Below are 14621 nucleotides of genomic sequence, written 5' to 3' on the forward strand. Positions count from 1 at the left end.
GCATGGTGAAGTGAGAACACACAGCTACAAGCTAGCCTACGAAAGAGAGAGAACGGGCAGATGAAAGGAAATCCGGTGCAGGAAGAAAGTAGTTTTGGAGAGAGAGAGCACCTTTTCTAGAAATATATTCATAAGCAACTTTATAGCTTGTACTTAAAGCTCAACGCTAATAAATCCACTTGTAATAATGCTCTTTGGTCGTTCCCAATGTGTTAAAGACAAAGGGAATTAATTCCCTTAACTTTTACCAAAAGAGTTGAATATTCAGACAGATTGGAAGCCGACTGCGTCTCTCTAACTTACTTAGTTCAACCAGAAAAACTCGCTCAAAATAAGTTCACATGCACAAGTGTGGTGTGCATTTATATTCACTTCAACCAAAAATAAAATCCAGAGGAACCAGTTGCCATCAAAATTCAACTAATCAGGTGTAATTTGTCCTCAGTACATCAAGCAGAAAGCCACTGTTGAAAGAAAAGAGCTGTTTGTTGTTTGGCACAAAGCAATCAGGCCATTCAGCTGGCATGTGGACGAGCCACAGCTACAATGGGAAGGTTTAGATCAATTAAATTTATAGACTAAAATGACAAAGTGAACATAGAGATTTAAATCCAACTCAGAATTTGAGGAAACCGATGATCTCAGATGTTTTCCATCTATTAACTTAGCAAGAAAAATGTTCCCGCTAAATGGCTTTAACTGTAAATAATGTTTTCCAAATGTAGGCTTTTCATCAAATGCACTTTATTACAAAACTGGGAGGTTTGAGTATCAAGTGCTTTCAAGGACTTTATAAAGAATCTGACTGAGCTTCAGTGATTTTGCAAAGAATGGGCAAAAGTTTAGTCTGCAGCTGGTATTACAGAGAAAGGTGGTGCTACAAATTTTAACTCGGAGGGAAAGGGGGGGGGGGGTGAATAGGAATAAAAAACTGAAAAGTGTAATCTTTTTAGCAGTTTACATTTTGCACTGAAGAATTTTGAAAACCATGTGTGATGGTTCTACCACGACAGAATTGTGTTCTCTGCTGTGAACAATCACATAAAATCCCAATAAAATAGATGAAAACATGCCAACACGTCTGCCAAATGTTTCCACTTGTATTTTTCTGAAGTTGTTTTTTCAGTTTTTGTCCCATTACATTTATTTTTAATAAATGTAATTTCCACAGATTAACTCCAGTTCTACTTTATATTTGAAAAGCAGAATATGCAATATCATAACTGTGCCTCTACATAGTAAAGTGACAGTATTCTTAAGGGTAAAAGGCAGAACGATGAAGTTGAAGAGAAGCTTACATAAGGAAGTGCAAGGGTTCACCACAGAGGCTAACAGACACACACAGCACCAGAGAGCCAATCCAAATGCAGAATCCTAAAACAGGAACACTTAATATTTCAATTTACCAAAAATATTTATGCTTTAGCAGAATTTATACAAACAATTAAATGTCATTAGAAAAAAACTATATTACTGTAAAATTATTTCTGTTAATATGAGAAAAAAAAAAAGTTCCGGTTGCAGGATTCTGTTGGATCTGACAGCAGGAACCAACCGGGTTTCTGAGCTTTAATAACTGAACAGATAGAGACGGGCGGGGCTGGCAGCTGAGCTCGCTCGTTTGCTTCCAGCAGGAAGGAAGCAGCCAAGCCAGCAGCGGACAGGGCGTGGCCCGACAGCGAGTCCACCAGCGCCCCATTGAACACGTCAGGGACCAGGTATCGGATCAGGTCCAGGGACTTCTCCCGATTGGACGAGTCGTCAGAGTCCACTGCTCACACCCAACAACATGAAGCTAAGATGACACGACTTGCAAACGGACGACGTACAAAAGATGCAAAAGCAACATAAAATAACTAACTAGCAACAACAGCTGGGAGTTTCTTACCTGGTTTGGAAAGAGGCATCACTTGTGGAAATTGCCTTTTGCATGCATGAAGTGGACTGGATGGAACAATAAAGTCACATGTAAATAGAAAATCAGACTCATATTTTCTATATTTTCAAGGTAAGTTTTTAAACTTTTCCAGCATCACATTTGGAGATAAAACAAATGAACAAATCAAATTTCAATTTATTATATGATATCATTTATTACTGTTAGTAATAATCTTGTTATAGTATTTTAGGTAAACTAAAATAGAGAAAAATTTTATGTTTTGAAATGTCACTCTCACAATCTATCCACTTGACTGGTTTGAGAACAAAACACTGATTTCACAAAAAAATCTCACAATTTAAATAATGTTTAATTAACATCTAAAATATAACAACCTTTATTTCATCACACAGATCAGTAATGCCAATGAGCCATTAGAAATAAACAATATTCATAACATCAACAATCCACACAAATCATGTTCAGGTAAATTAATTCCCTGCTCAAATGAAATGCTTAAACAGAATATATAAATAAAGTCACAAAAAATGTCACTGCATTTTCTGGCATTTAGCAAGTAGAAATAATTTTAGTAATTCTAACTAATCTAAAACAAGAAAAGTTTGGTTGGATTCAATATGTTTGTCTTTGTATTTGATGTTTAAAATGATCAAGTTTAAACTGTAAGTAATGTTTTCCAGATTTCGTCTTAATCAAAAGTTAGACTGCACTTTATTACAAAACTGTGCAGTTTGAAGACCAAGCATTTCCAAGGACTTTCAAGGACCCTGTGTGTTTAACTTATTGACCAGGCGTCTCACCTGATGACATCTTTACACAGAGGAAGAAAAGGTTGTTTCTGGTAGTGTCCAAACACCTCAAAGACGATCGGTTGAGTCGTTATGTAGTCCACAAAGGACTTGGTCACTTCAACAGCAATCTACACAAAAACAAACAAAAAAAAAAAGCACTGTACCATATGTAGTTGTAATAAAACCAGAAAATAGTGTTAGTTCATGATTTGTCTCTTGCATTCTGCACGTGGTAGAAGCCAAGAGGAGGCCCGTGGCCGGTGTTTTTCAGCGGCTCCGTAGAGAAGGCCTCGTCATGCCGATGGATGAAACTGAAATAAAAATGGAAACAAATGAAAAAGAAACAAAGGAGGAATAAAGACTAACTAGGGTATTTACTTTGGATGGACACTGACTTACTTAAACTGACAGAAGATGTCGCCATATTCAGCAGAAATGCTGGAGGCCTGCAGGACAGTCACCCTGAAGGTAAAAATGTCCCCAATTTTCAGGTGCTCCAAAGTCACATCTGAAGCTGCATCCGGACTCGCCTTCGCTGGATTCTCCATCTCGTCTGCACCAGCTGATGCGAATAGAAAAAAACAAAAATGGACATCGGCTTAAATTAAACTCTTTAGGTTTAGTTTAGATCCTCTGAAAGCATTGGACACAGCGGCTCCAGTATTCCTCTCATAAGCAAAGGAAAACCTCACTCACAGGCACTCAGAGGAATAAGTTATCCATTCACTCATAAGACATGGTTACCCGCACATGTGTTGTTGTTGACCTCATCTGCTGACGGGCTCGTTTCAGCATTTTGGCCTTCCCCCTCCACGATCCGAAGCTCTTCCTGAGAAACCCCTGTGCGGCTCAGTCCAATTCCGACAGAGCACGACTCCGACTGGAACTGAACATGTGAGGTCCAGAACACAGCAGTCAGTACGGACACAGCTTTTAAAAAGCATCACTGCTCCTTGTTCAAATGTCCCAATGTTAGACATGAGGTGAATGGTGAAAACAACTGGTTCATTTTGTTTTTATTGAGGGTATTACAATAAAAGAGGGGTAAACACAAAGGCAGATTGTGCTTTTTCCACTTTGTTTGGGGAATACTGTGAAAGTCATGTATTGCTTTCCTTTCACCATTAGACATTACTTTGTGTTGCTCTGTCACATGAAATCCCATTTACAGACATGCATCTGTAGCAGCAACAAGTGAATAAGGTCAAGGTTTATAAATACTTTTACAAGGCACTGAAATGTATCTAGGGCAGAAATGATTTATTTGATTCATCATGATAAGTCATTTATTGAAATAATTGTCAACTAATTTAGTATTCAATTAATCATTAACAGGAGTATAAGATCTAAAAATTAAGCCAAAACTGTTAAAAAAAAACAAACATTTTGCATTTAAGATTAAGAAATCCGTCTTTGTCTGTAAATATGCTTGACCCAAAACTCCTCAAGTTGCGTAGTTTAAGCTTCACCTGGTTCAGATTCTGTAGAAAAAAAATTATTTGGCCTTTCTAATTGGTTAATCCAAAAAATAATAAACAGATCAGCCATGTAATGTATTGTTGTTAAGTCCAGCAGAAATAGCTTCCCGAGTTTCTATTTAGTTTTCTTGCATAGAAACTTTTAAATCTACTTTGAATAATTAATTGAGCATACTGTACTCTTTGACAAGTAGGATTAATTGGAATGTATGAGTGAAATGAAATTATTTTTTGTAAAGAGCCTTGACACGGCATTTGTTGTGAATTTGTGCTACATAAGTGAATTAAACTTTTCACATGTTGAGTTTAAAAGTACTTTTTAGCTGCAGATGCATCATTAGCTACAAAAATGCCTCTGCATCATTGTAGCAGATGCAGATGAAAACAGAAAAATTTATGTTTTCTTATTTAAAAAAAAAATATTTTAATGCATTTATTATGGATTATATGAAAAATATCTGACCAATCAATTAATCAGCAGAATAATTGTTACATTAGCTAAACAATGGCATCATACATTGCATTTTTTTCCTCCCAACCTTCTCATACTGTTGATCCTCAAAAGAGATTTTGGCCGTGCCCGACTGTCTCACGCCGGAGCCGTAGTCGGGAGCTTCCTCGTCAGCTGGAGGGAAACAGAGAGCACCTTCACTTCATTCCCTCCAGAAGTCGCACCCAGCGTGTCTTTTCAGCCGCGTCACGCTGACGGACGCGAGCGACGGCAACCCGGCGGGTCTGGGCCTTACCTGATATGGCCTGAACGGCCACGCGCAGGAAGCCCTTCACCTCTCCTTTCTCGCTGACGATGGCCACGCGGTGCACCAGAGGAACCGGGTACAGCAGGTTGCTCAGATAGACGAAAGCCCTGCGCAGTGAAAAGAGAAAAGAAAAAAGAAAAAAAAAAAAAAACAGGCAAAACATTAAAACACAAGCCGACGTCGAGAGGAGAAAGAGACGGTTGACATTTAGTACATTTCCACCGGGCAGGACAACAGAACACAGAGCTGCGAAGCAACCAAACAGAAGCTGGGACTGCTCTTGCGATGGCCATGGTTGCCCTTTACTATTGCTGCGTTAAGGGTGTTTCTTCCTTTATTAATAAGCTAATATGTTAAGACAGTTATGGCTTGCATGCAGTATTCCTTTTGCTTTTAATACGAATGAAGCCTTGGTGAGGCTTAGGAGCACGAGTGCAAGAGTTACTTTAGATTTGTAAAAATATACCAAATTTATGATCAGGAGTCGTGCACTCACTGCAGAAAGCAAGGGCTTCCTGTGTGAGTGCAACAACTTTAGAGATTTAATTTTGTTTTTGTATATCTAAGAGAAGTCAAATATAATCACAAAACTAATTTATGTTCTAAAATAAGATTTAAATACTCAGAGTTGGCACTCAAGTCACTCTGCACTGCAGTGCCTTGATAAAGTATTGATAACCTTGAACATTTTCATGTATTTTGGGGGGAATTTTATTGTGATAGAAAATTGTTGTGTTTAAAATTATATTGGTAAATAAAAAATAACATTTCCTTCCAGTTTACTATTAGCTCCGTCACATTAAATCTACTTAAACACAATTTTATTTCATTTTCTTTCTGTTAGCTTAACAAAATGTGAAAAAGTTCAAGAGGTATGAATACTTTTGAAAGGCACCGCATGTCTAAAGAAATGTACAGGTCAAATTTCTCAAGAATATAAATGTTTTTAAAGGTTTGTCGCCATCTTGTTTCAAAGTGCAATATAAGATCTAAGAGTCAAAGGTCAGATTTTCCACAAGCCAGAGGGTTGGGTGGGGGGCGGGGGGGGGTGATAGAGACTTAGGGGTGGAGACTCATGACAAGATTGGTGAGGTGCAAATAAGGCATGCTCAGGACAACAAAAAAAAGGTCAACAAAAATGCTTTCCAGTTGTCGACTCAAAGGAATCAAAAGCAAATGGAACAGAACGCAACATGACTCAGCTTGAATAAAAACTGCCAACAGCTTGATAAATAGTGTGCTACACCAAAAAAAAAACAATTAATGACATCCAAAATCAAAGTGCACCACCTGGGCAAAAGTAAAAGTGGTGTTTTGTACAAAATAGGAGTTAATCGTTAGATGTGTTCAAGTTAAAGTTGCCAACAAAAAAAAAAAAAAAAAGAAAGGCCAAACTAAAAACATGTGCTCTGGCATGCCTAAAAGAGACAGCTGCAGTAGAAACCAGCTCTTTCATCGTGAGATTTTTGAGTGTTTCTCGCTCATATAACATTGCTCGCTCAAATTAATCACTTCCAACAGGAACAGAACAATTCTCTGTGGATCCCTTTGTAAGGCTAATCATTTCAGACCTTAATAATCCCCATGACTCAGTTTCTTCAGTAAGTCATTCACATTCATGCTTCTGGCACAAACCTCAGCTTTTTATTTAGCAGCACAGTGCTTCAAGGCGTCTGCTGGTTTTTATGGTTTTCACTACAAAAATACAAAATCTTACCAAGTACTTTTGGTCTAGTTTCTAGTGCAAATGTCTTCGTACACTTGAAATAAGACGAAACTAATAGTTATTGTAGAACTTCTTGCTGAATACTAAAATACTTCAGCAAGATAGAGGAGCTCATTTTAAGTCAATAATTCCTTGATATTGATGAAAAGGTACTAGTTCCACTGGGAAATTATTTCCTTACAACATTGGAAAATGTTGTAAGGTCTTGCTATACGTGAATTTTTTCATAGAACTGCTTGTAAGATGAACACACTTCAATGAGTCATTTAACAATATTTCTTCAACTAAAGTAACCTTGGTTTTAGTTTAGTTTCCAGAAGTATTAAAATATTTTTATTTCACATAAAGAAGCAACAAAGCAAAAAAAAAAAAGAAAATAACAAGAGCATAAAAATTTAGATGCATATAAAATATTGAAACCAGGAACTGTCCATTCAGAAGTAGCTTCATATGTTCAGTGTGGAGAGAGATTTGCTAATATTTGTGGTTCCAATTTCAGAACGACTAGAACAATTAAAACTAAGACAAGAACATAATAATAACATAAAAAATATATTCAAAAGCGTGTTTGCCTTTGAACAAACTACAAATATGTGCCAACTAATGACACAAAGCATGCAGCAGCCCTTATCCATCATTTCCTCAGTCCTGAAGCTTAACTCGTTATTGTGATTCCTGGTACAAATTTTTAATATCTTCTATGTATACATAGAAGATATAAAAGTTTACACCTCCTGGTAAGCAACCAGGAGGTGTTAAAAAAAAGTGAGCAAAGAAAAACACCAGTCATGAAGCACTGAACTGCAAAAGCATAAAATCTTACCAAATCTTTGTGGTCTAGTTTCTAGAGCAAATGTCTTATTACACTTGAAATAAGACAAAAGTAATTTAAACTTCACTTTTCAGCAAGATATAGTAGTTAGTTTAGAGTCAATAATTCCTTAATATTGATGAAAAAGATGATCTTACTCTCAGAGTTCACTTATAACATTGGAAAATGTCTTGTTCAAATTAAATAATCTGCCAATGGAACTCAAACTTTTTCATCAATTTTAAGAGATTATGTACTTAGATAAGCTCCTATAACGTGCTCAAAAGTTACTAGTAAGTTAGTTTTGTATCATTTCAAATACACTATGACATTTTTACTAGAAACAAAACATAAATACTTGGTAAGATGTTGTTTTTGCAGTGTGATTGTTTTAAATGTGTCACCTCTATGTTGACATCAAAGACGCAGCTTTCCTCTCATACCCGTGAAGGTATGAGAGGAATTACAGCTAAATATGCAAACCAAGAGAAATTCAGATTGATGATTTGATGCTGCCACATAAAACGCAAACTAAACTACCCTTTAAGCATCCTTATTGTGGATAAAACATTCTTAAATGTGCGCTTCATTTCTCTCATTGCGACTCGGAGGGACAAAACCCAGCGTCTCAGTGTGAAAGAGCTAGTTTCCTCGGCCAGCATGCTCCTGAAACCTCACCAACCTTCCCACTACACTGAATAATGGAGAGCGGTCGTAAAAGGGGTCCAGGCCTTCGCTGGAGCCTCGGCAGAGCCCTCCAACATCATCATCATCATCATCTGGCCCGAGCTCGGAGCACGGGTCGTCCAAAAAGATATCATCATCCAGGTCGTCCAACTCCTCCAATTCCTCCTCCTCCCCTCGACCCTCCCTCTGCGAGTCAGCCAGCTCAGTAATTTCAGAGGTGGAAAGGGTCGGGGATGGGGTGGGGTCACTCATGCGCTCGCTCATGCATGTGTTGAAAATGGGATTTCTGGTGCAGCCAGAAACATGGGAACTAGGTTAGTACAGTTAGATAGAAAGCACACATTGGAATACATATGGACAGGAGAGAACCTTTCCCAGATTGAGACTAAATGCTGAGACATAGAAGAGACATGGGAAAAGTGTTTCCCAGCAGTAAACTAAATAGGGGGGAAAGGACGTGTGTGTCTGCGTAGCAAGATTTTTGGGTTAGACTTTTTTTTTTTCTCAAAGTGGAGGCCATGGTCCCTGAGTGAAGTTGCCCCGCCCCAGCCACACCACCTTCATCAAATCAAACTAATTTGGTGTTAATCAGCTGTGCTACATTTTTACTGGTCCGTGCTTTTTTTTTTTTTTGAAAGTCTAAATGTTAAAAGTTCAACCAGCCACTCAACGTTACCCAAATTAAATAAAATTGGTGTTCAATGTTTGTGCTATGTTTGAGAAGGAAAGTTTTAGCAGCACAAACGTAACACAATTGACTGCCACCAAATTTTGATTTGTTTGATTTCAGAAATGTGGGGGTGGCTGGTTGACCTTCTATGACCTCCAGAAACTTTTATTAGTATCTTAAAAATGATACCAGCATGACAAAAAAAATTTTGCTGCACAAAAGGCAGCAAAACCAATTGACAGCAATTTTGTTTGGGGTAATCTGGTTTTCAATCATTTATACAAAATATAACATAATAGATTGAAATGTTATTTGTAGTGCTCATCTTTCTGATTGGCTGCCAGTCAGATTTATAAAGATGCTTTGCTCTACAAGCTAGCAAAGCAAGTGGAAAATGGAAACATTTCTGACAAGAAACACTGAAGGAACCGTCCAGCAGCCCTGCTGTGCAGGAAACTGCTGCAAAAAATGTTCAAGAAAACTCAGGCCCAACTAGAATCAGAAGGTATAAGGCAGCATTTATGCTAAGCGAATCAATAAAAGTGAGGGGGAAAAAAACAATTCTAGACCATGATTATACTTTAGGTATTTTGAAGCATTGTCTGCTGGTTTGTACCGAGAAGTTAACGCTGCCTAGGAGGCAATGGCATGAAAAAGTCTTGGAGCTCCTGTGTTAGACCATGAGCAAGAGATATAAATCAAAAATGCCAGGTGGTACTCAAAATCAATTCCCGTTAATCACTTCATTGTTATTAATGTCCAATAAAACATAAAAAATAAACTATACTGGTCAACTCAAACAGTAGACAGAATGACACAAGCCATCTATGTTCAGTGGTCTTAGTAAACAAACGTGGACAACAATTGTTGCAACAAGCTAATGAGAAATGCTGTCCTGTATCTCTTACAGTATGAAGTGGATGATGTTTGGTGTTTACCTGCCGACCAGGCGGAACCATGGGAAGCGATCGTAAAAAGGGTCACCTCTTGTCACGACACTTTCACTCTCCTCTGTGGTATTATTGGACACATCAGCAGCACGGTCATACATCTCTCGCATGAGGTCAAGCCTTTGCCTGCAGGAAGAGGAAACGCAGATTAAGGATGTTTTCACAGCTGATAGTCGGGTAGAGTCGGTTCCATTGTGGACGAAACTTGCAACATTTGCTACAATTTCTCTGTATTGTGTCAAACGAACCAAACCCTTTAAAAAACAAACATGTTCCCCTCCTTGCCTGCGGTGGTGCTGCACCAAGAACCACTATAGAAAATGACACAAAAACCTCTGAAGAACACACCGAGTGCAACTTCCTTCTCAGCAAAATGTAAACAAAAATTGAGTGTTGTCAGATTTTAGTGGAGTGCCACTAAAATCTTGTCTTTTGTTTTTGGTAAAAGATCATGAGCCATTTTTTCCTTATAGTGCTAGACCGGAATGTTTATTTAGGTTGGTTTTACCCAGAATGCCTTGCACTTTAGACTGTATCCACATATACACTCGAACCACAAAGAGGCTTGCGGTTTTTAGGTGGACCAAAGTTCACTATTTTGGTTCGTGTCAGAGTTCGGTTGCGCATTCACACCTCCGAATATAAACCAGACTTTCTAGGCAAACAAACTACAGTTCAACTAAAGTGAACAAATTAGGGCTGCTGTGAATGCACCCTAAGAAATAGATATTGAAGAGTAAAAAGTATTAAATTAATTTTCCAACCTTTCATCAGTGGTGTTAGATAGTATTTAGTTAGTGGCCGTTTCCGGTCATGTTGTGTTGATGTTGAAGTGGGGGAGGAAGTGGAGCAAGATGTGAGAGGAAAAGAGACACAAGTACTGGGAGAGTGAATGCTTAAACAAAGGACCTGGGCTGGTTAGTTAATGGAGGTGAGAGAGAGAGTGGCAGCAAGGGGGAAGGGAGAGTCCATCATAAACTAAGAAAGGAATCTACTGTAACACTAAACAGCAACATAAGAAACATAATTAAAACTAGAGTAACTAAGAAAGGACTAAACCAAAGAAAAACAGGAACATGATGATCTAATCAAAAATAAAAACAAAAATCGAATCAGAACTTAAGAATCCATGAGAAATTCAAAAACAACCCAATACTCTGGCAGGTTCATTTAGACAAAGACAGCCTACCTTAATTTTTCTAACGTCCAGAAGTGAGTTGCTCCATTCTTCTGATCTTGCACTTCCACAGCCACAATAGTACGAGGAAAATGTCTACTTTCTCTGTCTTCAGTCGCCTCTGGGGGCAACAGGTCAGGAGGAAGTGGGGAGTAGAGAGTGTCTGTGAGTAACACAAACTGGAACTGGACCTGCAGGGGAACACGAAGCATCCATTAGGCAACAGCCAGCATAAAGGTTATATAGCATTAGGAGTCAAATTAACATGCTGCACCTTCTTTTTGAGTTCTACACTGATGGCATTGGCTTCTTTAAGAAAGATGGCATTTCCCCACAGCAGGTCACGCAGCGAGGTGAACTGGTAGCACCTCCACTTCCTGAAGCCCCACACAGCCAGCTCTCTCTCCTTCTCCGTCCACTGAACTGTTAATTCAGAGAAGATAAAAAAAAGGATACTCATGTGGCCAAGACGCGTTAACGACAGAGACACAACATTTGAACCCAGACATCATTTTGACCTTCCTCTTCTGGTTCCTCCTCTTCTTCAGGGGCTTCTGGGTAATAACGGTCTACCTGCTTCTGTAAAGCCTCAAGCTTGCTCTCATAATCCTACACAAAAAAATGATAATCAGTAAATTAAAGGACTAAAACAGATTGCAATGTATTAGCTTCGATACCCAACACCTTTGTGTAGTTGTTGGTGTAAGCCTCTGTACAAACTATCAGTAGGAAACTAGAAAGTCCTCTGACCAAACTCTTGTAAAACTACAAAATGTGCCAGTTTCCCTACCAGTCTTTGCTGCTCTAGAAGATTGTTGGCTTCTTCTCTTTCTTTACGGTACTGATCCTCCAGCTCCTGAAGCCTGAGGACAGAAATAGATGCCGTCAAAACAGGTTGGATGGAGGCGAAACACCAAACCAAACGGATCAAACGTTCTATTTTTATACCAGCGCGTTAAAAACAAAGAGGATGTGGTCATCTGTTATTTGGCAACTTGCCACATGCCAAGTGGATGTGGACTAAGAGACTAAACGTTTATTTAGTATTTTAAGCTTAGCAGCCCAAAAACTTATCATAAAGAAATGACTATGCAAATAAGTTTCATCCCTTTATGACTGGCATCAGATTATGGTCTTTGTAGGATGGAAATAATTAGTTTTTCAGGTAGATAACAGTTTGCAAAATTTGAAAAGATCTGGGTTAAAGAGAAAAATTCATTGAGGTAAAATGTCCAGAATTTTTGTGTCTCTCTGAATAAGTTTTACTGTAATTTGAGTTATTTACAAGTCATATATGTACACCACACCTTCTACTTTATTTTTTATCTTTTCATGTTCTTGTAATTTTATGTTTAGTTATATTAAGAAAAGCTTTGAAAAAACAAAATGAACTCATCAGCTCTAATACTTCAGTTGCCACGATTTAATGTGACAAATAAAAAGTATTGCATGACTGTGAAGTGGAAGGAGAATGATACATGGTTTTCATATTTTTTGGAGATTATTATTCAGAGAAGCAGCAAAAAGGAACATGGTACTCTAGAGATCTACAGACTCTTCCCACAGGATAATTAAAGCAAAATGTGGTTTTACAAAGAATCATTTTGTTGAACTAGTATTCAAATTTGTGATTGTGAATGACTTAAAGAAACATTTTTTATCTTTTAGGTCATAATCATGCACTACTCTTTATGTGTAGGTCTATCACATAAAGTCCCAATATAAGGTGAAAAAAATCAGAAAAAGTTAAAGTTGAATACGTCTGTGAGGCATTGTATTTTCCATCCAAGCTAAGGTTTTTTTTTGTACCTCTGTTCCATTTCTTGTTTCATGTCAATGCCCTGTTTCTCCAACAGCTCTCTCTGGGCAAAAGCCCAGTCAACAGGCTCAGCAGGGGTCTCAGCACAGGGGGTCCGCTCCCTTTCAGCTCTAGCCTGCTCAGGGTGGTTGAACCGGAACACATGGCTTTTCCCCAGGATGATGCGATTTCCTTTAAGGAACGGAAGCTTGTATCAGAAAAACCAAGTAAAATGACTCATGTTTGCACAAAGCTGACATTAGGCGACTTGGTGTTCTGACCTGACTTCAGAACTGTTGCTTCTGTCACTCTCTTTCCATTGACGTAAGTCTCGGCTCCTTCGCAGGGCTCTAGGACAACTGCTGCTTAGTAACAGAGAGAGATTTGATATTACAGCAGTAGTGATGATGTTCGAGCCCATTGAGCTAAGAACCATCTGCTCACTTTCCCCTGACGGGCCAGCGCATCTCGTAAAGGTGCAATGCTCGTCCTGGATAAAATGGCCGCTGAGGACGATGTCTTGACGGCTGCTGGCGTCCAAACGGCCCACCCTAGAACGCAACAGGACATATTCCAACTTCAACTTTTCAATACAATGTTACACTTCCAGATAAAGAAATATATATACATTTGTGATCATCTGACCTGGTGGTTCCCTCTTTAATGTAGTACAGCAGACACTCGGACATCAAAGGATCCTCATTGAGGTTCACCAAATGAGGCGTCTGACCAAGAAGAATGACATTTAGTGACGAGCAACTTTAGCTAGTGAAATAATTTAGCATCCGTGTGGAAAAGTGTGCTTCTTACGGCAAGCTATATCGATAGCGGTTAAACGTCATGCAGTAAATTTACTTCCCACAGCATTTAAATGTGGGTGTTTACCGTTGACATATGTACATAGGAAGGCGAACGGTTCATAAATCACTGAAATGGGAACACAACCATTATATATTCCTCCATGTTTACACCCATCCGTGCCGTCAGTGCAGTGAGGAAGTGCTTGAAGTGTAATTAAGTAGATTAAGGAAATGTAAGTCTCATCTGACATGCCTACGCCACACTCCTCTTAAAGAGAACCTCACAGCACTCAGTGGAGAGAAACACCGCAGGGCGACAAACCTCGTTAGGGGAAAACAGACCAACTGTGTCTATAAACACAGGCTGGGGCTTTCTGGGGCAGTCAGAGGGCTTCGGGGCAAATAAGTAAGCAATTCGTTGATTAATTTTAAAGATAAATGTTTCATTTTAAAGACTGCTTGGAGACATGCAACATAATACAATTGATTTTTATTTTATTGTGTTTTTCTTTTACCTTTTTAGGAGAGAACACGCCAACGGTGCCGCCATCTTCTCGTATCGCCACACCCATTTCGGCCAGCAGGGCCTCTCTGTGGAGAAGCGATGTTCTCGATAAACTTAAGAGGCAATTCACAGTTTTTTTTTTTGCATGCGCTTTTTGCTTTGTTTCTGCACCAGTCAGGAAGCAAGTTGCATTAAATATATGCAGAGGGAAAATACTCAAAAACACTAAATCTTGCTTGGTGATTTTTTTTTTGTCTGTCTAACTTAGACGTAACTTTTCAGCAAGATTTAGGAGCTTGTTTTAAGTTACTTATTCCTTGATACTGATTTTAAAAAGTTCTAGTTAAAAGTGAAATAATCTACCTGTGGAAAAAAGACATTTTTCCCCATGTTATAAGGTAAAAGAAAAATCTTCCATTGGAACTAATACCTTTTCATCAATATATTTTCATGAAGTCAGTAAATCATTATAGACAATTTCCAAAATTTTTTAGGCCATCAATTGTCTTCTGCTTTGTTGGCCACATTCTTACTATTCTAGACTTGTGGTCAGGGGCCAAACAAAATCCT

The 14621-nt window shown here is 38.5% G+C and overlaps 1 protein-coding gene across 16 annotated transcripts in view; it reads right to left on the bottom strand.

Annotated features, from left to right (window-relative positions):
- Positions 1-14621, bottom strand: part of LOC102225825 (kinesin-like protein KIF1A) — a 48327-nt gene that overhangs the window by 12379 nt on the left and 21327 nt on the right. For 6 of the 16 annotated variants that reach the window (XM_023339420.1, XM_014473428.2, XM_023339419.1 and 3 more), the window contains 17 exons: positions 14062-14137; positions 13392-13471; positions 13191-13297; positions 13028-13108; positions 12758-12938; positions 11739-11811; positions 11467-11557; positions 11223-11371; positions 10961-11139; positions 9760-9897; positions 4916-5034; positions 4709-4794; positions 3436-3577; positions 3091-3253; positions 2912-3002; positions 2701-2819; positions 1889-1944 (listed from right to left, as the gene is read on the bottom strand). In XM_023339420.1, coding sequence (XP_023195188.1) covers positions 1889-1944; positions 2701-2819; positions 2912-3002; positions 3091-3253; positions 3436-3577; positions 4709-4794; positions 4916-5034; positions 9760-9897; positions 10961-11139; positions 11223-11371; positions 11467-11557; positions 11739-11811; positions 12758-12938; positions 13028-13108; positions 13191-13297; positions 13392-13471; positions 14062-14137 — 1931 coding nt within the window. Of the gene's footprint in view, positions 1-1888; positions 1945-2700; positions 2820-2911; positions 3003-3090; positions 3254-3435; positions 3578-4708; positions 4816-4915; positions 5035-8146; positions 8438-9759; positions 9898-10960; positions 11140-11222; positions 11372-11466; positions 11558-11738; positions 11812-12757; positions 12939-13027; positions 13109-13190; positions 13298-13391; positions 13472-14061; positions 14138-14621 lie in introns of all 16 variants that reach the window. The other 10 variants (XM_023339413.1, XM_023339414.1, XM_023339412.1 and 7 more) reach the window with 4 other exon arrangements.

Source organism: Xiphophorus maculatus, chromosome 9, assembly GCF_002775205.1.
Source record: "Xiphophorus maculatus strain JP 163 A chromosome 9, X_maculatus-5.0-male, whole genome shotgun sequence".
NCBI classification, from domain to species: Eukaryota; Metazoa; Chordata; class Actinopteri; order Cyprinodontiformes; family Poeciliidae; genus Xiphophorus; species Xiphophorus maculatus.